The sequence below is a fragment of the Gasterosteus aculeatus genome, chromosome 16, assembly GCF_964276395.1.
Source record: "Gasterosteus aculeatus chromosome 16, fGasAcu3.hap1.1, whole genome shotgun sequence".
Lineage (NCBI taxonomy): Eukaryota > Metazoa > Chordata > Actinopteri > Perciformes > Gasterosteidae > Gasterosteus > Gasterosteus aculeatus.
In genome coordinates this window covers 2,997,189-3,023,192 of record NC_135704.1, presented here as the reverse complement: position 1 = coordinate 3,023,192, position 26,004 = coordinate 2,997,189, and the positions used below count along the sequence as shown (strand labels likewise).

Sequence of the window (26,004 nt, the reverse complement as noted above, 5' to 3'; positions counted from 1 at the left end):
TAGACTGGGCCACAGCACTATGCATTACCATATAAGGCAGGAGCACCCTTTCTAACCCTCCTCCTCCTCCTCCTCCTCCTCCTCCTCTACCCCTTCAGCAACCAGCCACACTCACTGTTCCCTTTCTAACACCGTGCACTGATGCTCCTAAAACACACACACAATATTTAATAGAGGGCTGCCTGTCCTCTGTCAAACAGTGGCGCTTCTATGAGTTTGAGTCATGGTATTTTTCATTGTGTGTTCTCAGTGTTTCATTCACACCCGTCTTCTTGCATTGCTGCGTTTCCTTACGCAGGCTGCACGTGACAGTAGACGCCACAGCCAAACTCTGGATCAAGCCTCCCAATCCCGATGGGAGGAATGAGGGGAGCGGAGTGGGAGGTTGAGGATGGGTTGAAAGTGCGGAGACGGTGAAGACGGAGGGAGAGAGGGAGAGAGAGTGAAAGAAAAACACAAACAGAGCTGATAAGACCTTGGGCGGAGGAAGTGTCGTTCTCGGCCCAATCCCCAGTGGACCCCCAGCATCCAACTCAGCCCCCGTTTGCTGCAGGATGTGTCCTCGTGTGGGAATACGCAAAGAATGTGGCCCCTTTTGTTTAGTGCGATAGGCTCCTCGTTGGCGGTCGTTTATGTGCGTCTTTGCTGCGTGTGTGACGAGCTCCAGGCCTGGCAAAGCCCGATCAACAGACCTTCCTGGGCCAGGCCTTGCTCGGAAAAACAATGACCCGTCTTGTGGTTGCTATCTCTCAAAGCCGCTCCTTGGCTGTTGGAGCTCTTGCTGGACCCTGTGGTTCATATCCATGCTCCGTATTGTCTGACGTACCCCTAAAGCCCAGTGAGATGAAGCTAGCTATCTTCAGCATTCCTGCATTGCTTTGAGCTCTTTTCAGCTGTTTCCTCATTTACCGGCAGTAGAAAATAATGTTGTGTCACTTTCCCATTGACTTCTATGCAACCACGAGTCGCCCGCTGCTTGTCAGTGGAGGGAAAGACTCAAGAAAACTTACGCATCAGGTCCACTTGTCACAACTGGAGGCTGGTTGCCTGGTTACCAGACAAACGAGGCGCTGCATTCAGGGGCTCGGGGGCAACTGTGCAGCCGTAATAAACTGTAGGTTTGCCAGATAGCGAAACCTATTTTATCATCGGGGATTGTGTTTGTGTGTAACCAATAACCTGGAGAAAAAATGAGATAAAAAAAAAAAATAAGATTTAGCTTATTATCACAGTTATGTAAACTTTGGACAGCAGACAGGAACCTGTTTCCCCACCCTACTGGTGCTAGTAGGTTATGCTAAAGTTAGCTAGCAGTTTAATTGCTATAGATTTTAAGAAATGTCCCTCCTCATCAAACGTTGATCTAATAATTTCAAAGACTCACTTTTAGGACACCCGATCGCAAAAGAAGACGTTTCTGGTGTGTAATTGCTGCATCTAGCATCTTCATTTAATTCAGTGAACTGACGAGCAAAGACAAACATTAATTTCATTCACCACAATGTGGCTAATTCACAAAAGTAGAATAGTTTGAACGTTTCAGCCGCTCTGTTCAGTTGCTATTTTTTCCTTGTAGAGAACTATAGTTATTTCAGCCCAAGGCGTTAACAAACGTTCAACTCTTGAACGGTCTTTTTATGGACTGGAAAACTGTCGAAGCCTTTTTTTTAACGTAATAATACGGAGAGCATTTCAGCTCTACACTCGACATTGTAGAGCAGGAAAGGAACATGATTTCTCCTGACAAAGGAAGACATTTAGACATGAGTAGACAGAAAATAAGGCAAGGTCAAGTTTATTGAAGAATTCATGACAGTGTTTTGTTTTATGTGAAGCCCTTGTATTGACAGAAGATAAAGAATTCCATCTATTATTAAGTGTCTTCTCACAACGCGGCGATACAAGCGCTGTTTGGTAATCGGAGCGCTGGCTGCACAATAAAGACCCTTTGCCGACCACATTGGATGATGACAAAACAGCATCAGATCTCCGATGAATGGAGATTAAAGGCCATCATTTATTTTTGGCACAAAATAATCTTTTTTTAAAAGTTTTTACTGCAAATATTTGGTATCTTTTGAAGCATTCATCATAGTATAAACCAGAAGAAAGCTTCAAAGGTGTATTGACAATATTATCTAAAACACACGTATACATAATGCAACCATGTATTTTGGATCAAATCATACATTTTTCATTCATTCTCTTTCTTTTTAAAGTAACCAAATCTTTGGTTTCAAAAGGGCGCAGGGGGTAGAGCGGCTGCGCTGGGAACCGCAAGGTTGGTGGTTCGAGTCCCAGCTGCCTCAAGTCAAAGTGTCCCGGAGCAAGACACCTAACCCCTAATTGCTGTAAAATGTAAAATATAAAAAGCCATAAATTGTAATCGCTTTGGATAAAAGCGTCAGCTAAATGACCTGTAATGTAAATTCATATTCTACACAGAGAAGAGAAGCTGCGCCTTACGTATCCTTCCACAGCTTTCAAAATGAGTGCTTAGCAGGAGGCTATTTTTGTTATATATTGATAGAGAATCTCAACTGCGTCACCTCTGTCCTCACAAGAACATTTTACCAAAATAGGGAGCATCAGGCAGAATTTATCACCAAATCATACTTTTCATGTGTGCAGGTGTGGCTCCTGTGACCCGGCATCAAAAGTTTAGGCCGGGGCCCCCGGGTGCATGAAAGCGCACAGGACTCAAAACAAAAAAGGCATCACATTGTATGCCGAAGGCGTCTGCCTGGGCTGAATCTCTTTTTTTTTGATCGGCACAGTTGGTAAGTGCTCTCCGAGTGAAAAGTCGTCACCTTGTTTTTTTCGTGTGCATTGAGGGTGCATTTTGGGGAAGCGGAGTGACGCCCAGGCCTGTGTTGTGTTCAATCAGAACTGGCGGCGGTGAGTCAGACACGGGGGTGGGATGAAAACCGAACGGAGGAGGGGGCCGGGGGAACGGGCTTTGAACTCACCTGAACCGTCGGCCCATGCAGGCAGGCAGTTCACGGCTTGTTTGCTTGCGTCCGTGTGTGTGTGTGTGTGTGTGTGTGTGTGTGTACATTACCCAGCATTGGGAAACACCCAGCCACACTCAAAAAAGGGAGTCAAACTTGACTTGCCATTGTTTCCCTTGCGGTCTTTTCACTCACCAAAACACTTGAATTTTGCTGCACTGTACAATAACTTGCAGTCCCACCTTCAAGAAGTACAGGAAGCGAGGGCGTCGCCAGCCGTGTCAAACTCCGGGGCCGACAACAACAACAGTGTCACGCAGGAGCTTGTGTGGTGTCTATTTAGATCATTCCTTTTTTCTTCGCCTTGGCGTCTGAACAGCAGCGCAAAGCGGGCGACGCCGCGGCCACTCACACAGGAAACCAAGAAGGCAGACGTCCTCACATCCTGCCCCTCGAGACTTCTCGCGAGTGCACGTATTAAAAGATCTTTCACATGAAGGCAGCGGTGCGGTTTTTGAGCGTCAAGCGCCCAGACCACATATGTCTTCTTAACATCACAAGCCTGATATAGAAAAGACATGCACTCAAGGGGCAACAAAGCTAAAGCTCTTTGGAGGGAAATTGCATCCACCGGAAAATGACAAAACACTCTGAGGGAGGATTTCCATAACAGACACGAGTTCAAAAACAAGAGGTAATGCACGCACGCACACACACACACACACACACACACACACACACTAATAGCTAAATGAACCTGAGGTCCAAAGGACTGTTTGCCAACAGGCAACTTTCAACTGCTGAGACCGGTGGCAAATACATGAAGGCTGAACACTAAAAGCCGTATGTGAAGAGGGAGGATGTTGCACATCTTGATCTCACCTTTCAAACTGGCAGTGAAACGGACAAGACGGCGCAGGAAGCTTTTGACGCACTGATTGGAACAGTCTGTCTCGCTCGTATGCGCGATTGAAACCACCCTCCCACTGTTCTGTTGCGCGCTGATGAACACCACGTAGATATTTCCAGTCTGCACGTCACAAACTCACAAGGCCCCACCACGTCTGTGCATCTGTACGACAACGGACCTGCAGCCCAGCGGCTGAAGCATTTACTGTATGTTCCCTCCGTTTCTCTGCACGCCTCCGCCCTCCCCCTCCCCTCCGTGCCCCCGGTCGCAATCAGGGCTTCTTGGCTGCGGTTTTGGCTTTCCCGTTGGGTCCCGTTTTGAACTGGGTCATCTCCACATCTGTCAGGGCGTCAGGGGGAACGCAGGAGCGCATGCGTTCGATGGTCTTCTGGTGAGCTGCCCTGTCCTGCTCCAGAGAGCGAATCATGTGCTTCATTTTGCTCTCCCGAGACAGGAAGTTCTCCACGCTGGTCTCCAGCGTCTGGATCTTCTGCCGCGCGGCCTGGAGGACAGAGATGTCGTGCCTCAGTAAGTACAGGGACGGGGGTAAACAACAAGCACTGGAGCGACGCATTCTGAGAACTCCACTAGTGGGACTTTGTACCAGAACCACTGCATGAAATCTGATATATGATGTGATTGTGGTCTGTGCAGAATCCAGCCTTCGCTTCGATTCCCTTGAAAAATGTAGCGAGTGTCCACTACTTCTTCTAGTCACGCCAAGTACGAGAGCAGCTCCATACCTCTGTGAGGACCATCAGGTGTGACTTTAGCGGCCCTGCTGCACACGTTCACTAACAACTTATCAAAATGTCAAGAGCATTCGGGGGAACAGTTTTTATTCTCGTTGTTCTGCTGTTGTTCTCATTGAATTTTAGGTTGTGTTTTAGTGCCATCTATTGGCAGTGTGAGGGATTATCAGTTATCGGTACTTCTAAATAAAAACGTTCTTCAAAAGAAGGAATTATAAACTGACCAACAACTAAACACCTCTACGTGTCCGTTCCCTCAATGATCATTCATTCAAATAACTGATATCCTTGCAGACTATTTAACCAGCATTTGCAGTTGTTTTCCAAAAGTGCGGGGAGTGCGATTGCTCTCTTCTCTACCTGCAGCTTCTCCAGCAGGTCCATGTTCTGTTTCTTCAGCTGCACGTTGGTCTTTTCTAGTTTGTCGAGCCGGTCCGAGTCGTCGGGCAGCGGCCCGGCTTCTAACATCTCGTCCTGCAGGACGTGGTACTCCACCTCGTACGCGTGCAGCTGCTTTGAGATGTCCATCTCCGTCACCTGCGAAACAACAGATTACTGCACAACGTACACAGTGTGCCGATGCGCCACTGCAACGAAGGAGGGGTTGTGTGCCCATGCAGAAGTACGACATTATCACGTTATCATACGGTTTCAACTTCCCACTCTGTACCTTGGCAATGGTCTCTTCCATCTGGGTCTGAGAGAGGGCAGGCAGGGTGGTTTTCAGATAGTCCACGATGCTCTCGAAGCTGTCACACTCCACTATCTCCCCCTCACGGCTGCTCAGCAGACAGAGAGCCACTTTGAAGATCACCCCGGTCCCTTCGACGAATACGAAATCTGAAAACGCACGTTAATAAGCATCGCGACCACAAAAAAAACGCACAATCTTTCCGCTATTCCATGAACACACCAAAGACGCGGGACACAAAGTTGAGCGGGAACTGCGAGGCGAAGAGGGTGAGGAACCAGGGCGCCGCGTAGAGGCTCGGCCCGATCTCGTGCTCCTCCAGGTGGTTGTACAGGTCGCGGTGGTAGTCGTGCAACAGTCTGGACAGCTGGTACATCTGGACCTGGCATGACACGCAGAGGAAACACACACACACGCGCGTTCAGACAGATGACAAAGACACAGAATAAACTGGAATATCTGGATCTGCAGGGAACGGAGCAATCTGGGAAGGACCCTTCAGCCCTGAGCAGTACCCGAGCCGCTCCACACGCCTGCCCAGACACGCGCTCGCGGCCGAGCAGTCATCTACGATGACTGCGTGCGCCACAGTGAAACAAAGCCGATAGAACAGAGAAGCAGAAGTTGGCCCGAGCTAAAATTAGACTGTTATCAGTCTTACAATTTCCTGACGGTTACAAAGACGACGAGAGAAACACTTTTACCTCCTCGCTGCCGAGCCGCTGAGATAACCAGATTCCTGCTCGCTTCACGACCCGTGGAATCGCTCCTTTAGGCGGCAGCGATGCAGCGGGGAGAGTAATGCGCTCGGCTCAATGGTTAACACTGAAAGATTAAAGATTACCACGCCTGGCGCTGCTTTCTCACCCCGCTGGTCAGCTGATGTTTAACAGGAGCTAACAGAGCAGGCGTGCAGGTGTGGTCTGACTAAGAGGTGGAGACACTGTGTGCCTGTTAAAGTCCAGCGGGATTGACAGTCTCAATGCATTTGGTTATAACATTTCAATTTAAAGCCGCAGTGTGGAGGTTTTATGTGATTAAAGCCCAAAATTGAACGCTACATTTGAAACATTTCACTTCTCCTGGTGCAAACGCATGCAGGCCCGGCCGTGTGCGTCCCATCTTTCATGCCTGCTTTCATGCTCGGAGGATTTCCTTCTCTGCTGCGCTGAATCTCCCCGTGAACAACACCTTATTATTTACCAGTCTGGTTGAAGCTGTGATTTGTTCAGGAGCAAGAATCACGGGATTACTTTTCACGCTGAAAGCACCGAGTCAGGCTTCACCTACTGCATTTGTCTATTGTCTATTTAACTATTTAAATTGTCTATTTAACTGTTTAACTTAAATGTGTTTGGGCCGTTTGCTAACAGACGTTAGCGTGGATACTACAATCGCATCAGGTCTCTGGGAACTGGAGAGTATTTCTTCGTGAACGACACTGAAGGCTTTTGTCGACGGAAAGTAGGATTCCTCTCTTCTCCCAACTGGCTTGGGAAAGAGTTTGATTGACAGACGGCTCATTGAATCCATGCCTGATTCAATTACTGCTCCTCAGATGTTTCTAGGCACCAAACTATCTGGCGGGTCAGGTTAGTGTTTTTAACTCTGATTTGAACTTTTGGGCCTATGAGCGCTATTATTGAACAGTTTCTACTGTTGGACTGGTGTCATGTAGCCTTCTACGCCTTCTTACATCAGGCCAACCTGTCATAAAAAAAAACATCGTGCCGCAGAGATTTCGACATTCATTTTCTGTCATTTTGCAGAGCTGAAACTGTCCAAATAGTAACGCGGCCCCTCATGTCCTAACAGGCGAGCGGAGCAGCCAGTCGTCCCTGAACTGACCTGCAGGGAGACCATGTCGGGCCTGAACTGCTGCCTGATACCGAGGTCGTACATGAGGAACTTCAGCATGTCAAAGGCCTGTTCTTCGCTCATGTGCAGCAGCAGCACTCCGGCCACGAAGCTGATGCCCTGGCAGTAGCCGACCTGTGACGCGCACACACACACACACAAACACATTAAACAACACTAAATGTGCCACAATATTCAGCGCACTGTGGCAGAGTGAAGAAACCGGGTCAGAGTGCCCACCTCTGTATCCAGCAGAGAATAAGCTTTCAGCAGGTTGTAGAGGGAGAGCTGCCCTGCGCCCAGCTGGGCCGAGAAGTACTGGTGTGTGGGGAAGGTCCGGCCTGAGCGAGGAGGACAAAATACCACCCGTGAGCGTTTCGTCGCGTCAAGAAGAAGGAGGAGCCCTTTTTACGCCCGTGCCCACCTAGGTCCACCAGGATAGAATGCTGCTGGGCGGTGAGCTGCTTCAGCAGGTCTTGGTAGGAGACGTCCAGGGCCTGCTGGCGCTGGGGCAGTCTGTGGCGCAGCCGGTACTGATGGGAGAGGAGCAGCCAGACCTCCCCGCGCCGGCTCTTGGGAACACCTGCACACCAACGATCGTGCTCGTTCACTACGGGACGCACAGATACAAAAGGAACACAAGCACAAAACGCACGGCGCTCACCTTGGCAGAGAGCGCCGTGCAGCTCCTCCTTGTTCTGCGCGAGCGTCGTTCTGCCCGGGGCTGTCAGCTTTCTGTCCCACAGGGCCAGCGTTTCTGTGGAGCACTGGCCCACTTCCTGGTAGTTCAGCTTCATCTTGCGGATGTGCAGCTCATCCCTGCTCGCTGCAACACAATCACACGGGACAAAAGAGAGAAAATGAGAGACGAGGGGACATAGTCGGCATCATTTTGTCAAGAAAGAGTCTCCCGATCGCAGCAGAAAATCAAAAGACCAAAGGGTGGCAAATCATTTGTGAAGCCGGCTGGTTGGAAGAAGGCAGATCTAAGTGTGGGAACAGTGCCTCGCGCGTTTTGTCACCCGTTGCCATGGAGAGCCTGCTGTGTACACACAAAAGCCACAATAGCCACATTGACACCAAAGATCCATCTCTATTATGCTGGAGGGAAGGAGAGGCTGCATCAAGGTCGTGGGATAAACGTACAGCAAAATCTGCATGAACGTCTCACCGGCCCTGAACATGCAAACAGAAGAAGCTGAAGGAATAGAATGAACAAACACCCCCGAATCATGCAAAACATTCCTGTGCCTTGACCCAAGGGCTGATATTATAACGCTTACCTTCTATTGAAAAGGGTTATTCAGTTAGGCCCTCAGACCAGCATTGATGTCATGATAACAAACAAAGGGAAAGAGATGTGTTGGTATACAAGTTACCATAATATAATATAGAGAAAATCTAATTTATTATAGTGTAATATTATATTATCTACTATAATCTAACATAGTATGATTATATTTTAAATAAAGTATAGTAGCATAGTTTAGTTTAATCAAATATATTACCGTGTAGAATAATATAGCGTGATCTATAGGAGTATAATATAATACAATCAGGTATAGTATGTAGTATAACATAGTATAGTTTAGTTTATAGTTGCATCTATCGTTTGAGCTGGACATGTATTAAGCTCCCAGACATTTGGAGAGTGCGATTTAATTCACTTCCCTGAGCAGATGCATCTTCTGATAATGTGTCTAATGAAGAGACCCAAATAGCCTCTACTTCCTCCTCTCCGCTCCTCTGCTCGACCGATAACTGTCAATAACGACGGCTCGCCAGAGGAGGAGAGGAAAAGAAATGCACCCTGGGAAAGCCCCTTAATAACACGGGCCGTAAGAGGGCAACATTTAGCATAAGTGCTACTTGAACTGCTGCCTCGTTTGTGCCGCTGAGCGCCCGAGCATGTGCTCAGAACTGCGTGCAACAACAGTTCACTCTAAATATAACCACTGCCCCACAATCTCCAACCGTGGTGGCAACATTTGAAACTCTCAAAACAAGCAGAAGGCCGGCGGCATGAGAAGGCGGAGCCTCCCGTCCCCGTCAGCTGGCTGACAAGAACATCCGCGCGACGCTTCATAAACATTGCCCGTGTCTGCAGAGAAACAATAGGTTCCTCTTATGTTCTTGGGACAGATTTGTCCCTCATGTGACCCGGGCTTGGATTCGTCCTGGGGGGGGGGCAATTGTCATTCCTCGCGTGAGCGGCACAAATGCAACTCACCCTCCAGTCTCTGGTTCTCCTTCTCCATGCGCAGCAGCAGGATCTGCTGGTGGATGGCGGTCTTCCAGAGGGCCCGGTAGTCGGCGCCCGTTCTTTTAGGCCTCTCCCCAGAAAGGCTGCTTCCCGCCGGGGGCAGCGGACGGCCCAAAGGATCCAGACCGGAGCCTGTGCCGCAAGGGGAGAGGGGCAACAGCTCCCTGCTGCCATAGTGGTCTGAAACGCAGCAAATCAACAGGAAGCACGTTGAGAAAATCTACCATTCCTGAAATATTACTAATTTAATGAGTCTCTGCTATGGAGGAAGACCGGCAGGAGGAACCTACGTTATCACTGTTTATCTGACACGGATGAAGTGGGAAAACTCCTTTCCTCTCAGCCTTTACTGCTTTACCCAAATAAGCCCTCAACGTTAAAGTCAGAAGTCTGAATCTTCCCCCAGAACCAAATGTCCTCGTTTTCTATGCGCCTGTGGATTATTCAGAAGCGAAGGGGGGGGGGGGTTGTGTTACCAGACCTGAGTGCTGCATCGAGGCGGGCTGCTTGTTCATGGGCGAGGCGACCCTCAGGAAGATCTTCTGTCTCCAGGAGACCCTGCGGGGGGTCGGGGGGAGGCCCCCGCTCAGCGAGTCGCTGCTGCAGATGGACAGGGTCCTCTTCCTGCCTTCCCCATTGCTACGAGAGAGGAGAGCAGAGACGCCCGGCAGGCGAGTCAGGTGTCGCCTTGCACATGCACGCGCGTCTTTCAGCGCACAAACGCACACACAGGTAACCTTACACAGGGTTCTCATCAGCAAACTCTGGGAGCAGGTGAGAAACGATCGAGGTTAAGGTTGAAACAAATTGAGGAGGAAACCATGCAGCAGATGATTCCCATGTTACTATTAGGGCAGACGGTAGTGTTGTTAGGTCACATGACCACCGTGCATGCGTGCCCGGTGGTCTCCTGGAAAAAATACCTTTGTTAGTGGAGTGGAGAGCGGGTTACTGAGCTGCTGGACAACGTCACGCTCACCGCGTCAAGTAATTTATGCTTCACATTTATTGAAGCCATGAATTCCCGCCTGCCGACAACCAGACAATGCAGACGAAGGGAGAACCTGGCAGGCTCTACTAAAAAAGGCCCATTTCAACGGTTCTACTCCGTAATAAGTAAAAAGGTGCAATAAGAAAAGCTGCTGGGAGAAGAACGCGATGTGATTTTATGAAATGTTGTACATTGTGAATGTGAATTATGCAGTCATCTGATTAGTACTAATGCATTTAAAATGATTGCACCAATCTCTTCATATTTATTAGAGGGTTTTTTCAAGGGACAGTTCAAAGTGAAAAGTGCTTTTCACACACCGAAGCTGTTGATTGAAAGCGGAGCCTAAAGAACTGAAGCAACTAGGTCAAACAGTTTCCTCCGTTAAAGAACCAAAGTGGTCACGTGACTCGCAGAAGATGGCTCACAGCTACAGCGGTTGATAAGCTTGGTCAGCGCATCCCCCCCCCCCCCCCCCTCCTCTCTGCCCCCCCCCCCCCCCCCGTCCCATCGGGAGCGCAGTAGAAAAACAGGAAGGGATCTTAGTTAAGAAAAATGTCACTGAGACCATTTTGTTTACTCTCACAGCTGTTCGGCACAGATCAGGTTAAAGTGCCTCTTGGCACGTTACCCTTATGCTTTCCTGTTGAGAGAAGTCACAGTAGCAAACAGGACTGGAGGTAAGTGATCTCAGTGCAACAGATAAAGCAACCATATGTTGGCATATTCACATCTACGTACTCTGCAGGTCAAAGCTTTGTTTTTTTAATGGTGCCTTTTAAAACTGAAATGATCATTTCGCTATTTCGCTGCGTGTTCAATAAAGGGACTCGGAGGGTTGGATCGCTGTTGGAGGAGGAGGAAATGCCATTTTAAGCTGCCTGCTCCACTGACTCTCGTTCATAATGCAAATGTTGACTTTTCCTCTCTGCCCCGCGGAGACAGTCAGTCGTGTGTTTTGCTTTCTTCAAACATACAGATTAGTTCAGAGGACGTTAACAGCAACCTGATGCTTGAGAGGCTCCTGAGGCATCACGGTAGCACAGGTCAGGAAAAGGTTAATAAAAGGCAGCCAATACACGTTAAGTACAGCTTTGCCGTGCAAAAAAGAATGAATGCCTCAGATCCACATGCATGAGAGAGGAGACCAGCTACCACTTATACTTCTGACATAATTAAGAAAATAGGGCGCCTACGGGTGCGTGGAAGATGGCGGGCACAAAAAAGATACGGCTGGAAATTTTAAGGAAAAAAAAAAAGTGACGAGACCGAGGAAGCCGGGTGTTAAAAGGTTTGGGCAGCCAACGCGTACATACGACTACTGCCGTCCCAGCAAAGACCCGCACACCCCTTCCACCCCTTAGTGGTCTGGGCATCAGCAGTGGGGGTTTTGGTCTGAGCGCAACCCCCCCTCTCACCTCTTGAGGGTCCCACTGTCTGCCAGGGAGCTCAGGGAGCCCAGCGAGCCCTGGTAAATGCTTTTCAGGAAAGTAGGGGCGGAGAAGGAGGAGGGGAGGCCGAAGGTGGACTCGCTCTCCGAGACGCTGCGCGTTCTGGAGACGGCCCGGGGACTGGGCGAGCCAAAACGTCAAGTGTCCGCAAACACACAGAGAAAACAAACATCAAACAAAAAGAATGAGCGCCACGCGGAGGAGCACATGAGCGGATCAGAACAGCGACAGGAAACTGGCGGCGCTGTTGTCCGGGGATGGTGACGCGGGAGGTGGAGAGAGCGCTGCAAATAGATTACATTGTCTGCGTCTCCATCCAAGGTTAACGCAATCTGTAGATACCCTCAAACTCATTCAAACAAAAGCAACAGGCTCTGGTTTTATGGGCCAAAGTTGGCTTCGGGTGAATAGTCAAACAAAAACACAAAAGCTCACTAGCCTGGAAACGTTTGAGCACCATTCAAAATGTGCCAAACCTCCAGCAGTGCACCCAGAGGTGCACTTTGTCCTTTCTCCCCCGGGTTCGAGGTAGTGAGGGTGGAACTGACGAGTGTAAGTTACCTGCCCTGCAGCAGCTCGGGGTTAACGGACTGCTGCCTGCGCAGCGGAGCCTGTTTGCTGGCCGACTGGCCCTCGAAGGAGATGCGCTTCTTCACAGGTGGGTGGCTGAAGGTGTGAGCACGCCGGCGGAACTGCTGGCCGCCTTCCGGGTCGCCGTCGGGGAAGGCGGGAGGGGAGCCCGGAGGGGAGTGACCGGGCGATTCCTCATCCTGCTTGGGGGGGGGGGGGGGGGGGGGGGACAGAAAGATGTCAGTCCATGGGTGAAGAGCTTAAGCTGACTTTCTACTAGATGTTAAAGCAGGGTTGGTGGACACAATGGTGCACGATAACAAAGTCCTTTAAGATATTCTGCACAACCAAGCAGCTCGACTCCGTAAAAAACAACACTGCTACGACTCGAGTTACCGACACTTACCTATTTAGCGTAAAGCTAGGAAATGTTCCAGCTTGAACTCCACTCAAAACTCATGGACTCACAGTTGCCTCCCGCCTGGCAGCACAACACCCATATCTATTGTATTCTAATGGGCAGCGTCACGTGACTCGCAACCTCACACTCCGATTGGTGGGGAGGATCTGAGCGCCTCAACTCCACATGGAAACCCTAGGATCTCCCTCGCTCCCCCCCTGCCTGCTCTGACAGACCTCCCTCTCTGGCATGGAACGAGATAACACGCTCAATTTGTGCTGCTTCTTTCAATACACAGTGAAAGAAAATAATGCTAATTTCACTATCTCAAAGGTCCTTGCACTGCTTATCATATTGTGGGTTGGAAAGGGTCTGTTGTCCTTTTGAACGCGTGCAAATCGTGCCAGATGTCAGCTGAAAGTGACTCAGATAAGGGCGGAGGAAGTAGGGGGGAAGCCAGGACGGTTATGGCTCAGCAGAAGCACAACTGGACATCCTGACTTGGATTTCCTGCTCAACGTCAAAACCCTGACGAAATCTGGTGAGGCTTGAAAGAGAACAAATACTTCTGGGTCATACAGAATATGCACGTAGTATAAAGAACAAAATACAACATATAGTTAGTGTCCTCATGCGTATAGCTGTTCTGTGTAATTGTGATTATAGCTAGTTGAACAAGTATTGGAGGATTCGGTGACAGTGAGAGCAGCGTAAAGAGATCCCACCACATGGAGATGCCTCTCAAAGGCGGAGCAAGTAGCGTGAAGCAGGTAGGCATGTGGTTGTCTGGTGTGAAGTGGAAAGCTAGAATTACGCTTTATTAAAAAGTGGAACATCACGTAAACATCACGTCCGCCATTATATGGTTCATGGACTGCCTGTTTGAAGCCTTGATTTGTGCGTTTTGGCCGTCCACATATCGGATTACGGTTGAACAAACCAATAAATGGCTAATTTACGGTCTATCTTACACACGAAGTGGACCATCAATTATTAAATGAACATCATGCTGTATTGGAAAAGACCATGAACTCATGTTTACAAGGTTTACTGAGGGAATAAATCAATAGACGAGTCATTTTCTCACAGACTTCTATTCAACCAGGCTTTAATACGAGTAGAGGAGTTGCCCCGTGCTGATTTAAACCTCTGGTTGGCAGCAACCTTTGGTTCTGAAGCCAATGCCTTCCCTCCACTATCTAACTGTAATAAACATGTGTGTGAGATGCTCATAACTGGCATTGGAATGCATGAGTTATGGCCCAAAAAGGTGTTTTTGTTAAGACGCAGTGACCTTGACCTTTGACTTCCAAATTAAAATCACTTCATCCATCAGTACGGGCGTCGGCTTTTACTCCGTCCACCATGAGTCCGACAATGTTCCAGAGGGTGTCATGTTAACATCTGTGGAATAACTCCACCATCGGTCACACACTCGCCCCAAATTCTGCACAGCGGTGACAACGTGAAGCCAACAACCCCAAATGGTCCACCGACGGTCCACTCTGTCACTCCCTGCTGTGCTGTTCTGTCGGGTCCTTCGGCTCGTGCGTCTAATGTAAAGGAAGGATTCAGTGCACAATCCTGTTCACCGCGAGAGAACAGACGTTGATGGCCTCCGGCCGACGCAGTGAAAGCCTTTCATGGGGACAGAGATGGAGTATGGCATGCTTTTGAAAGCCGCTGGCTCCAACGCAAGCATCTCCGAAGCCTCTTGAGTGAATTCTTGTTTTAACCAGTCAAGGACACTTACCTTTTCGAAGCTGCTGACGCTGCCCATGCTTCCCAAGCGGCCTCGCATCCGACTGGCACCCTGGTGGTTACACAGTACAAAACAAGTCCTCAAAGAACAAATTAACACAAAAAAATAATATTTTCTTTAACTGTTCCAATCGCTCGCAACAGAAGGTTCAGTTGTTATTTTCCCGAAAGTAATGCAACATGAGTGACACTGAACTAACATGTCCTGGTTTGATAACATTAACATAACACCACTGAGTTGAGTCTCAGAGACAATAACAGATGGCAGCAGAGGTCTCGGTTTGCCAGCATCCCTCCACTGAGGAATCATTCGTCTGTCTCCCTGGCAGATGTGGGTCAATCCAAATCCCCTCCATGACAATGACACAGAAACAGCGACGGACACAAGGAGAGACACACGTGGACCACATAGTGGCCACAGGCTGTCTGGGCCGGAGAATTAAGACTCAGACTAGAATGACCACCCGGTTGTTGCCCGAACGAGCCCGGTGTCACGTTTACATCCGTCCGTCCCTTCATGCAGTGTGAACGTGTCACAATCAGCACATGAATTCTGCGCCAAATTGTGAATTTTGCGAAGGCGCAGTGACCTTTGAACATCCAATGTTGATCGGTTCATCCATGTTTCTTTGCCGAATTAGAAGAAAGCCTCGAGGGCGCTCCTGAGACAAGCACGGGACGTAGAGACGCCATATAAGGATATAGTAGAGATCTGTCAATCACGAGGTGGCCCCGCCCTAAAGCATACCCGGCTCTACAGTGTATTTGATTCTAAATGGACCATAAATTACTGAATTAACAAACCGTTAAATAACGGCAGGACATTGAGTTAAGAGAGAGTCAAAAGGGCGAAAAGGGCACGTATGTGAAAAAGAAAGACCCCTTCTTGAGACCCACCCTTGAAAAGATGTTCTCCAGGGAGCTGGTTAGGGAGGTGCGAGCCTTGTTCTTGAGGACGTCCAGTGTGAAGCGGCTGCCGGTGGCCGAGCCGTCTCCGGCCGACGAGCTGTTTGCTGCATTCTGGCCAGAGGAAAGAGGGAAAAGAACAGTCACACAAATAAAAAGATAAAACAATGTGGTGTGAGTTCATAAAACAGACTGAGCAAACAGCAGTGACTCCACACAGTCGAGACTAATACTGCTGATCTGGTGACTGGATGGTTCAGTTTAACGCACAGGCCCTCGGGTCACGTCACGCTAGAGTAATTATGCACCAGCCTCACATACCTCAATGCTTTTCTTACACTGGTTGTTACAGACACGTATTCAATGTAACAACCAGTCAACCGCTCAACGGCAACATTACACCATGGTGACCTTTTCATTTAATATGGAGGAAGGGAGCTGAAGGCGTCCAAAGCCGTCTTTTTAGGCACTGCCACTACTCCTCTTGGTTTGATTCAAGCGACAATGTCGCATCATGAGTTTTCTAGCAGTTAAATGGATTAAATGTGTTATCACCGTCTACCTGCGGGACCTCCCCGATATGGAGGTGGGACTTCTGTTTGGTTCCACAGAGCTGCCTCAGATGGAGAACCACCAGCTCGTTCTCCTCTTGGTCCGACCCGGGCTTCAGTCTCTGCAGACATGGACACACAAACGTTCAAAACAGAAGGAGAAAACCCAAGGCTCTGCCATAATGAAGCGTGCAGAGATGCCCATACAGTACCTGAACGCGTTCAAAAATCTCAGCCTGCTCATTGTCGCTCAGCTGGGAGAGATATTTCTGGATAGCCAACTTTGCTCTGGGTGGATAGAGACCTGCAAACAGAGGAACGGAGAATTAGACTCCTTTCATGTTGTGTGAACTCGGAGAAAGACGCGCGTATGACTGCCGGAGGGGAAGGTGAGTTCAGGCGGCTCACCTTCGATCCGCTCGCACAGCTTGTGCAGGTCGTGCATGGGGCAGGCTTCGCATATCTGGACCTGGGTCTGGTTGCTCTGCAAGGCCGCCGCTGTCGTGAAGGCCTGCTTCAGGGTCAGCATCACCTCATCCACCTGAAGTGGGGAGGACGCACAAAGACGGATTGAAGGACCGGGGTCGGGTCGGGAACGGGGGCCGAAAGTGAGGTTTTCTGCGTGACTCACCAGCGACTCGCTGGCACACTGGAACACGTAGCACACATATTGACTGGGACCAGACTCGCACTTGTCGCGACCGATGAAGCCGAAATGGTCGGACCGCTTGACGCCCTGCGTAGCATTTGGAGACAAATGGGAAACTAGAATGAATCACAGCAAGGGAACGACGTGCTCTAGGACCTTTGCATTCAGTCCTGCGTTTCAAGCCATTAAGCCGCAACGCAATAAGAGCGCACACACCACAGATCCCATGACGCCTCTTTACATCCCCCATTTCCTTTTTTCATTACCTTCATGCTAGACAGTGCATTATCGTTTCGCTGGATGTCTAGAGTAATGGGATTGCATGTACAGTGAAAAAAGAAAAGAGAAAAAGAACATATTCTACTTCACTGATAGAGAATAAAAGAAGCAAATGAAAAGAAAAGGGCTGAGCTGTAACGACAAGCTGCAATGAGTTAGACGTCAAGGGCAGTAATGCATTAAACTCGTGCATTAAACGTATCGCGATGACTACAGCAGAGAAAGAAAAGAGGTGCTTTTAGTGTAAATGCAGCAAGTAAAAATAGACCAACCTGACAGCACGATGAGATATCTTTGAAGTTCTTCTCCAGCACCACTGTTTTACTCTCTGGACTTATGAGATTTACTTCAAAACGGCCCACCTATAAAAATAAGTATTATGAGGCCAGAAAGATCCATGCTTAAAAGTGCACATAACATAACATCTCCACACGGTTTCTACTTTAGCCAAAGGTGATCTCAGTTTCAACTACTCTGAGCCGTTTAAGGTCACCCATTGAAGCCCACCCTCAATATGGAGGTCACCAAGTCTGCAGCAATGATTTTTCCCACAATTGACTGCTACGCGTAGTATCATATTGAACGTTGTGCTCTGGTTTTTAAAATTAGCTTTGTGAGCGAATGGACGTGGTGTGTGAGGAACGGCAGCCGGCTGGCTAACAGCCGGCTGACGCCAGTCGCTGCTTTAAAGCTGCAGGCCAAGGGCATGGGGGTAAATGACTTGAGGTAGCAAGACGTTACCAAAAGCATTATTTGAGTTAGAGTTGAACCGGCCACGTCACCGTTTACATACAGGTCTGTCCAGAACTACATCCTCTTGCCTTATTAGACACAGGAGCCCAGTAAACATCTACTGCAATAGTATATAGAATAGAATAGAAAATGTCAGATGTCCTGTAATTATTATAATAGAGCCCTCAACAACAAAGCAGGTATCTTTTAATGAGAGTACAGTTATGATAAAGCTCCCCAGTGCTGAGTTCTACCAGCTCCAGTTATCTGGACACAGAGATAAGACCCGCCCCTCCATCAGCAGAAGGGCCCATCATTACTTCTGCGGGTCGACTGCCCCGTTAAACGTCCTCTACCTGGAAGAGCATGGTGCGGTTCCTGTCCGAGTCGGACGGCTGGACGTGGTTCGGAGCGCTGGAGTGTCTGCGGCGCAGGGGGCCCATGATGACACCCTCCCCGGGCTTCCTCTGCAGGCTCCCTGCGAGGCTGCTGCAGCGTGCACGGAACTCCTGGGGCTCCTCGAAGCCGGAGTCCTCCAGGATGCATTCTGGGAACGCTCCTCGTAGGCTGCTCTGACTGGCACCGTTGGACACGGCTTTACCTGAAACATGCGCAGCAGTGGTTTGTTTTTACGTTTACAATACGCCATCCTTATCGGTGCACGCGCCCCCCCCCCCACACTTCAGTTTAATCAACTCATCATCCAGCGATTTTCATACATGAAATAACAAGAATAATGCGATCCTATGATACACCAGCTCGCTCCCCAATGAGAGGAAATAATGTGAATGAATAATCAACTCGTAAAGACTTGGAAGCTGTGGCCAGAAGCACAACGTCAAAAAACTGAAAAGACTTAAACATATTTTAAAAATCAAACTTGCTTGGAGACCATGGTATTTGAGATTAGACCTGTGCAAGCGCATTGCTTGGATAAAAACGCGGATGAGGCTCTCACCTCCACCTCCAGTCATGTCCTCCCCTCCGGGGCCTTCCGTGTATTCTATGCTCTCATTCAGAGCCGAGGAGATGGGCTCTCCTCCCCCCCCCATGAGGAACTCCACACAGGCTCCCTCTGTGGACCCTCGCCGGCCCCCGGGCAGTCGCAGACGCTTGCGCTCCACCTCGTGCAGACGGAACTTGTCGATGCAGTCATCGATGAGGGTGACCGCCGCCTTTTTCTGCAGAACTGTCACCTGTTTTTTGGGATAAAATGATTGTCATCATTACAATTAGCCTCAGTGAAGGAAATGAAACACAAACATAAGGAGCGCGTTCATTCACACCTTGCCGCAGTAAAGCACTTCAAACTTCTGCGAGTTGTAGAAGGCGTCGTCCGCTTCCTGTTTGGGTTTGGCGTCTGCCTTTAGGGCCGATTTGGACACTTGGCGAATGCTGCTGATCACCTCGGAGACCTTTAAGAAAGGAGAGTGGACAAAAAGGAAAACATTAACAAGGAGAAGCGCAACAAAAGGGGGAAAGGGAAATTGGAACCAAACGCCAGATGATATTTTTCTATGCAGCTCTTCCTAGACGACTCCACGAAAGACAATAACTCAACTCAGCACCACAACAACATCATGCCCAAAACCCCCATTACTCAAAAGACCGTTTCTATGGCGTTTAAAACCCACGTGTAGACTAAATGCACAAAGAGCAGACAAAACATGAAAACTGTTTACACTTGCAGTTCACACATAAACTTGTTTTCATTAACAAATACCATGACATGACCTCCTGTTGCAACTTTAAATAACTCAAGGCCAGAAAAAGAAGAGAGGCACAATATTTGAAGTAACTATTAGTCAAACGCTGGTAAGAGAAGTAGGTTTGGAGACAGTAAACGCCTGCACACCAGGAGACCGAGGACACAACAAAGAGCTGGAGGGAATCAGAGACTCGCAGGTCACTGAGCCGGTTTCTGCGTCACCGTGCGCGTGAGGACCATGTTGAGCTTGTGCAGAAAGCAGGATGTATGTTTTGGGTAACTTGCATCCAGCAAAAAGAACCAAACAAGTCCCGACAGACAAATGCACGTCTTTCAAAGCGCACCGTTAAGCAATACTTGGGAATAAAAAAGGCAGTCAGTCATTCAGTCACTCTTACAAAATCAGTTTCTTCTTCATTTTGGCAGACAGTGCCAACTAGCTATAAGGTGAGAACGATGGCCGCAGTCAAGGTCAGTCAAACAGCCGGGTTGGGACAACAATGAGCGCTAAAACAAACAGCGGCAACCTGATAAGACTCGCCAACTGACTGTTGAGCAAACATATTTATCATGTAGACTGAAGAGGGAGGTTATGTAACAAAATCAGTCGTACAGCAAAGCAGGAGTGCTGGCATAACAGGAAAAGGACAAACATCCTGCTTTGTATGGAGCCCAGTTATTATATGAGACACTAGAGGGATGAAATATGCCCGACTGCTGCTGTAGCTACATGAGCTATTTTAAAGTCCCGTATTCCACGGCCTTCCCGAAGGGCCGAGCCGTGTGTGGCTAGTGACACGGCGCTGCACAGGGATGAGGAAGAAGGGCAGGTGGTGGCTGGTTGTGCTGCTCGTACACACTCAGCCATCTGCTCAGCACCTGTGAGCGGGTGAGGGTGCGTCTCTATGTCCGTCCACGGCAGATGTTCAATTCTGCTGCACCGAACCGCAAAAGATTTCGAGTCGACCCCAAAAAAACGCCCTTTTATAGCCTGCTTCATAATGCGGTGGACTGCACGCTAACTCCTCACTCGCTCTTTTTACCTGGTCCCCCAAACAGCTAAGTGGATGTTCACGGTAAAAAGTGGTGGAGGGTGAATTTAAAGAAGCTGCTGCTGCTGCTCTGAGCCCCCAGTGGGGGGATAACGGAGCGCGGTAAGGTTTGACAAACAGCAACACACTGCTGCGTAACTCACGGCCGCTGTCCTCTAGCCGCTGACGGGATCAAGCTTCTCTGCAGCGGAGGCCGATGACGCGTAGGAACCAGGGTTGCATACGGGCGGAAAACGGCTAAATCCCCGGAAAACGTATCATGGGAAGTTAAGCTTGGGAATTTTGGCAATTTATCGTAAGTAAAAGTAATTAGTGCAAATGAAAGGCTGGGCAATAAAAATGTAATTCAAAACTATATTTTACGTGCAAAGCAGCAACATGCTGTGTGTCTTTGCAGAGGATGTAGCTAGATATTGTAAATCAATTATTTTTTCTCTCAACCCAACGTGGACGGAGACCAGAAAGGATTCAGGGAAAAACAGTAAAACCAGAGACTTAAAAAGCTTAATTAATGTAACATTTAGGAGTAGACCCTTTTGGGGGGTGGGGGGGGGTCAAAGGGGTTACTCTATTTCTATTCAGCATTTATGTTTTTGTTGTTCAGTGAAAGTTGTACTCACAAAATGGATTAGTCAAAAATGTCATTTTTTAAATTTGTATCAGAAATGTTCTCATTCGTGTTTCGTTATCACAAACAAAATGTTATTTCGTCACATATAACAAGGTAAATACATAAATACAGTTAAATGACCCCCAACTTTCCAGTTTATTCCAGTTAATTCCTACATATTCCCACATATTCCTGTTACTCCACTGGAAAGTTTCCAACTTTGAATGTTCACGGAATTGTGCGACCCCGACCCACACACCTCTGTTCGTTACCTGCACCTTTCTAATATGACAGCTAGCTGGTTTATTGTCCTGGAATCGTCAAAGTTTCAAAGCCCCTTTTGAACTAACACCAACCTTTAAAAGAGGAGACCAATGGCCACACATGAAACATCGTCGGGGAAGAAAAGCATTGGCCAACGTGGTGGCAACACCACGAGGTCACGGCCCTTCAGAGGCCTTGAGTGGCTGAGAATCATGAAGGCCTGCGTCCGAAAAACAGCCCCATCCGTGACCCTTTGAGTTACTCATGGGTTATGCACGAGTAAGATGATGCCACGGCACCATTTGATTTGATGAATTATTTGTAGTCGGCCTAATCCAGAACCAGCGCAGGTGCTCAGTCCTCGGGTGGAGGCAGGCACGGACAGGCAGTGAGCTGCTTGGGTTGGAAGGGAAGACGTGTCCCTCCCCCCCCCCCCCCCCCCCCCCCCCCCCCCGCTGCCCACACTCGCCCTCTATTCAAACATCGCCTCCCAACCCGACGCGCCTTCAAACTGTGTTTTACCTCCGACCTTCACCCATCGCCGCCTGGCTTCATTCAACGATCGCTGCGATCCAAACGAACAGCGAGGATTTTCAGTTTCCCGCTGAGCTGGTGGTCCGAGGGCCCGATGTCTTAATAACATTTGGTCAAACAGTAACTGGCCACATTGTCCTGTTTCCTCCTCCTTTAGAGGCACACAGGTTGTTTGTGTAAGATACGGAGGTAACACAACACGGGCATGATTACATTCGTTTTTATTATTCTAAATAATTAAATCTGATTAAAGCAATTCGTCCAAACTTCATCAGTGGACGTTCACCTGTTCACCCCAACAAGAAGATTGAAACCCTGAAACCGAGCAGCTCAGCATAGAGAGGCATCGGCTGTCGCTTGTATCTAACCTACTACTGCTTCAGACATAGCCGTCTTTGTGTGGCTGCAGCGCTGCGATCCCACGGCACCCTACATGGTTTCACCACAGCCGTGACGTCATCGCAGTGCTTTTCCATGAGCCTGAACACAAACCGAGCCCTGTAGTGTAACAAGGTTCATGTCCCGACTCAACACAAAGCTCCACCGCGGCTCTATGAAAGAAAAGAAAAGGTCGGTCGAGTCGACCGACGTTTGGAGCTTATGATGGTAAAACGGGGCGACATTTTCAAGCATGCGAAGCTACTTTACAACATAACACACCCCAACATTTATCAACATATGGATAAAGTCAATCTGTTCCCAATGCACTGCTCATCAACCATGACAACTGAATAACAACTGTAGTTTCTAATTGTGAAACGTGATCCTAATCGCGGCAAACACAAAATGAGGTTTTCTAAATGCAGATTTAAACGTGTGCAGGCCAGTCCGCTGGGTCGCTCATGTGCCCCACGATCACAGCGTGCCGCTGAATAATGACCAGCCACCCGCCAGACGCACGTGAGCGATTCCACTGTGGTCCAGGTCCAAGTGCGAGCAGAGGTGGAAAACTCACGGGCCTGTGGTCTAAAATGAGCACACTGGAGATGTGATGAGACACAAATGTGTGCAGGCTGTCGTCGGTCTCACGGCGGAGACGCAAAATGCTGCAATCAAACTGAGGACGCAAAATATCCAGGACGGCGTCACCTCATGCTTAACCTCTAAGAGCAGGTTGAAACACATTAATAGTACACAGGGAGTGAAGTTACATTTTGAGTTAAGATTTCAAAAGAACACACACGCAATTAAACATTCACTATTTATGTAAAAACTTTGCTTAGTTAACAATTCAACTTGTTAGAACATCATTTCTTTGTCCCACTGCCGCGCCTCTCTTCACCAAGAGTTCTGTTTCATTTTTAACCTTTCACATCATATTGGTAGATGCCAGGGGTCTTTCCTCAGGCCTCCAGCTAGCAATAGCGTTGCCTGTTATTCCGAAATCAGGCAAGGAGGACGTAGTTAAGAAATATAGAAATTCCACCAAAGCACAGTGAAAATTGTTTGTGCAAATATAGATGTAAAATAATCAAGTCATTCACAAGGAGTGCCACATGGTGTTACACGTGGCCGTGCAGCGGTAGAATAAGCCTGCATGCATTCCACATGGTCCACCTCGCACATTTGCTCGCTCGCCGGCTGCCAAACCAGTTTTTTGTGTTGCGTAATTATGTTCAAGATGCCTCTCCCCTTGACTGCAGCTAACTTTTGGAAAGGCCAGCAGAGAGGCCCGTAGCATGTTGCCTCTTCTGCTAACAAAAAGCCTAGACTACTATTTCCGCTGGTTTCTTCGATTGGGTGGACAGAAATGCCATCAACAGGGTGAAGGACGTCAGCTTGCCTTACAGCAGGTGAATCACCTGCTTAAAAAGCTCCCCACGATTCAAGTATAAAAAACACAACAACGTTGTAATTCCCTACTGAGAACCCTCTCTCACGCACACCCAAGCAAACACACAGCACACTGTCTTTTTTTAGCACCGACTCCCATGTTCCTGATTTTTTTTGGGGCTGCTTACCACATTTCGGTTACCAACCCAGGAGGGTCACGCTGATCAGCATGTCAATGTGCTGACTCGATATTATGCCCATATTGTTGTTGTCGCTCTACAGCCACCGGAGACATGTGTGATGAAAATGCCAAGAGACGGATTAACTGACAAAAAAACAGGGTTTCTCCGTTTATTGTTCCCATCGAATGACCGGTGGCCTAAATCCTTAATACCAAGGCAAACGTGACTAATCTTCTCTGTGTTTGAGATTAAATTACGCACCTATCAACAAAAGGGGTTTTCTATTCAGACAGCGTGCGTGTCTTGTGTTTTCACTTGGAGCTAGAATCCAGAAAAGGTCAACTTGGCAGAGAGCAAGATCAATAATACAGTAATAACACAATAATATGTATTATTTGATAGAACACTGTGCTGGTCCCCTCATTTATCATCTACACAATGTCCTCAGTATATTGTTCACTCTCTCTCTCTCTCTCTCTCTCTCTCTCTCTCCTGGCATAGTTGTTGTGTCACGTGTCTGCGCTCTCGCCGTGGGGGGGGGGGGGGGGGGGGGGTTACGGGGTCGGGGGGCTACCTGGTTGGGGTCGCAGGCCCTGAAGACGTGACAGGACATCTCGCTGTCCGGGTTGTCCGGCTGGCCGCGCGTCAGGTAGCCGAAGTAGGTGAGGTCATTGCTGTTGTGAATGAAGCGCGAGACGAGCTGCGCTTTGTGCTCGAAGATGAACACCGACGAGCTGCTGCTGCTGCTGGAGGGCACGCACCGGACCAAGGGGGGGCTGAGGACCAGCTGGACCTCCCTCGGCTGCACCGCGGGGCCGCAGTCGCCCCTCTCGCTCCTCCTGCGGATCTCCGCCACCAGCCACGGCAGCATGGGCAGCGTGGTGCGGCCGTCGAGCGACGAACAGCCGACGTACGTCAGCGCGAACCTCCTGTCCGGGGTCTCCATGTCGACCCCCCCCCCCTCCGGCGGGACTCTGGGCCGAGCGACGCGGCTCCTCAAACACTACTTTTTAACAAAAGAACCGATCCCCGACGCACCATCGCCCGCGATCCGGACCGCGCGTAACTCTGGTTAGTTTGCACCGCTTCGCATGTCCGTACCCACGGGGGGGTTACACGCGCTCGCTACGCGCATGTGCTCGGCCCGGAGATCAGCTGCATGTCATGCGAAGTCACTTCTTTGATCCCGACTTCACTTTCTACGCTCCCGTCCTCCGCTGTCTGCACGGCGCGGCTCGGCGCGGCTCGGCTCGGCTCGGCTTGCTTGCTCGGGACCCGTCGTTGCGCGGCTCCCGTGTAAACACAAGTCACCCGGAGGAATCTGATTTCTTGGCCCCACAACGGGGCGGCGCGCCACAGACCCAACCCTCAAGTCCCGTCCCACCACCGGGGGGGGGGGGGGGGGTCCCTCTTCTTATTGTTATCCCAAAACACACGCACGTCCTCCTCGCACGCGCGATTGTCGCCTCTCCTCCGGTCTGTGGCCGTTTCTTCCAGGGCGCCTCGTTAGGTGGAGCGGCTGTGTCCGCCCGACCGTCCCATGTGCGGGGGGGGGGAGGCTCCACCTTCTCCTCCGCGGCGCGCAGAGCCTCTTCCCCGGCGGTGTGGAGCCTGTCGGCGGCCCCTCGTGGCGCGAACGCTTGGCAGCACAACATGCGAGAGTTCACAACTGCGTGTTTAATGGCAGTCTGAGCTTATTCATAGTCTCGGGAAGCTGTAATAACATCTGATGCACTTTGTGCAGCAGCGGGGTTCCCATCTAATTCTGAGAAGTCCTCCTATCCCCCAAAATAGCACCTGTGCCACATTTAACCTCATCGAAGACCTCTGCTGACCCCCAGTATACTGGGGAGGAGCGCGTGTTCACACGTCTTACCTGTAGACTTCTATCACGCAGCTGGACTTCTGTTATTGGAGAACTTTGATTTATTCTCTGAAAATCGAAATGCAAATGTAAACAGTTGGAAACTAGAACATTAAAGGGCCTCTTCGCCAGAACGCATTCAGACACCATTAGACTTTAAAAGTACCCAATTATTCCCCTGTGTCTGCCCCGGATACGGATGGTATACAGTGGTAGTAATCCACAGTTAGTTGCTTTAGCGTGTAATTGTTCTACTTTGCGATGAGCTGTGAGGTCGCGATGAAATAAACATGCACTGCAACC

General features: G+C 49.3%; 1 protein-coding gene across 4 annotated transcripts; it reads right to left on the bottom strand.

Moving 5' to 3' along the window:
• Positions 1-1,779: 1,779 nt before the first annotated feature.
• On the bottom strand, positions 1,780-26,004 carry tbc1d4 (TBC1 domain family, member 4). Of its 4 annotated transcripts, none has more exons than XM_078090786.1 (23): positions 24,412-26,004; positions 19,001-19,129; positions 18,673-18,910; positions 18,071-18,315; positions 17,255-17,344; positions 16,686-16,790; positions 16,463-16,595; positions 16,267-16,358; positions 16,066-16,176; positions 15,495-15,617; positions 14,590-14,649; positions 12,428-12,639; positions 11,834-11,986; positions 9,906-10,063; positions 9,392-9,604; positions 7,826-7,987; positions 7,586-7,744; positions 7,402-7,502; positions 7,153-7,296; positions 5,527-5,686; positions 5,284-5,453; positions 4,974-5,150; positions 1,780-4,363 (listed from the first exon to the last, which is right to left on the bottom strand). In XM_078090786.1, exons 1-23 carry the CDS (start codon positions 24,781-24,783, stop codon positions 4,133-4,135), a joined length of 3,738 nt encoding a protein of 1,245 aa, XP_077946912.1. In that variant the 5' UTR covers positions 24,784-26,004; the 3' UTR covers positions 1,780-4,132. The 4 variants fall into 4 exon arrangements, with proteins under 4 accessions (XP_077946912.1, XP_077946913.1, XP_077946914.1 ...); XM_078090787.1 differs by having other exon boundaries at positions 12,428-12,636; XM_078090788.1 differs by lacking the exon at positions 11,834-11,986.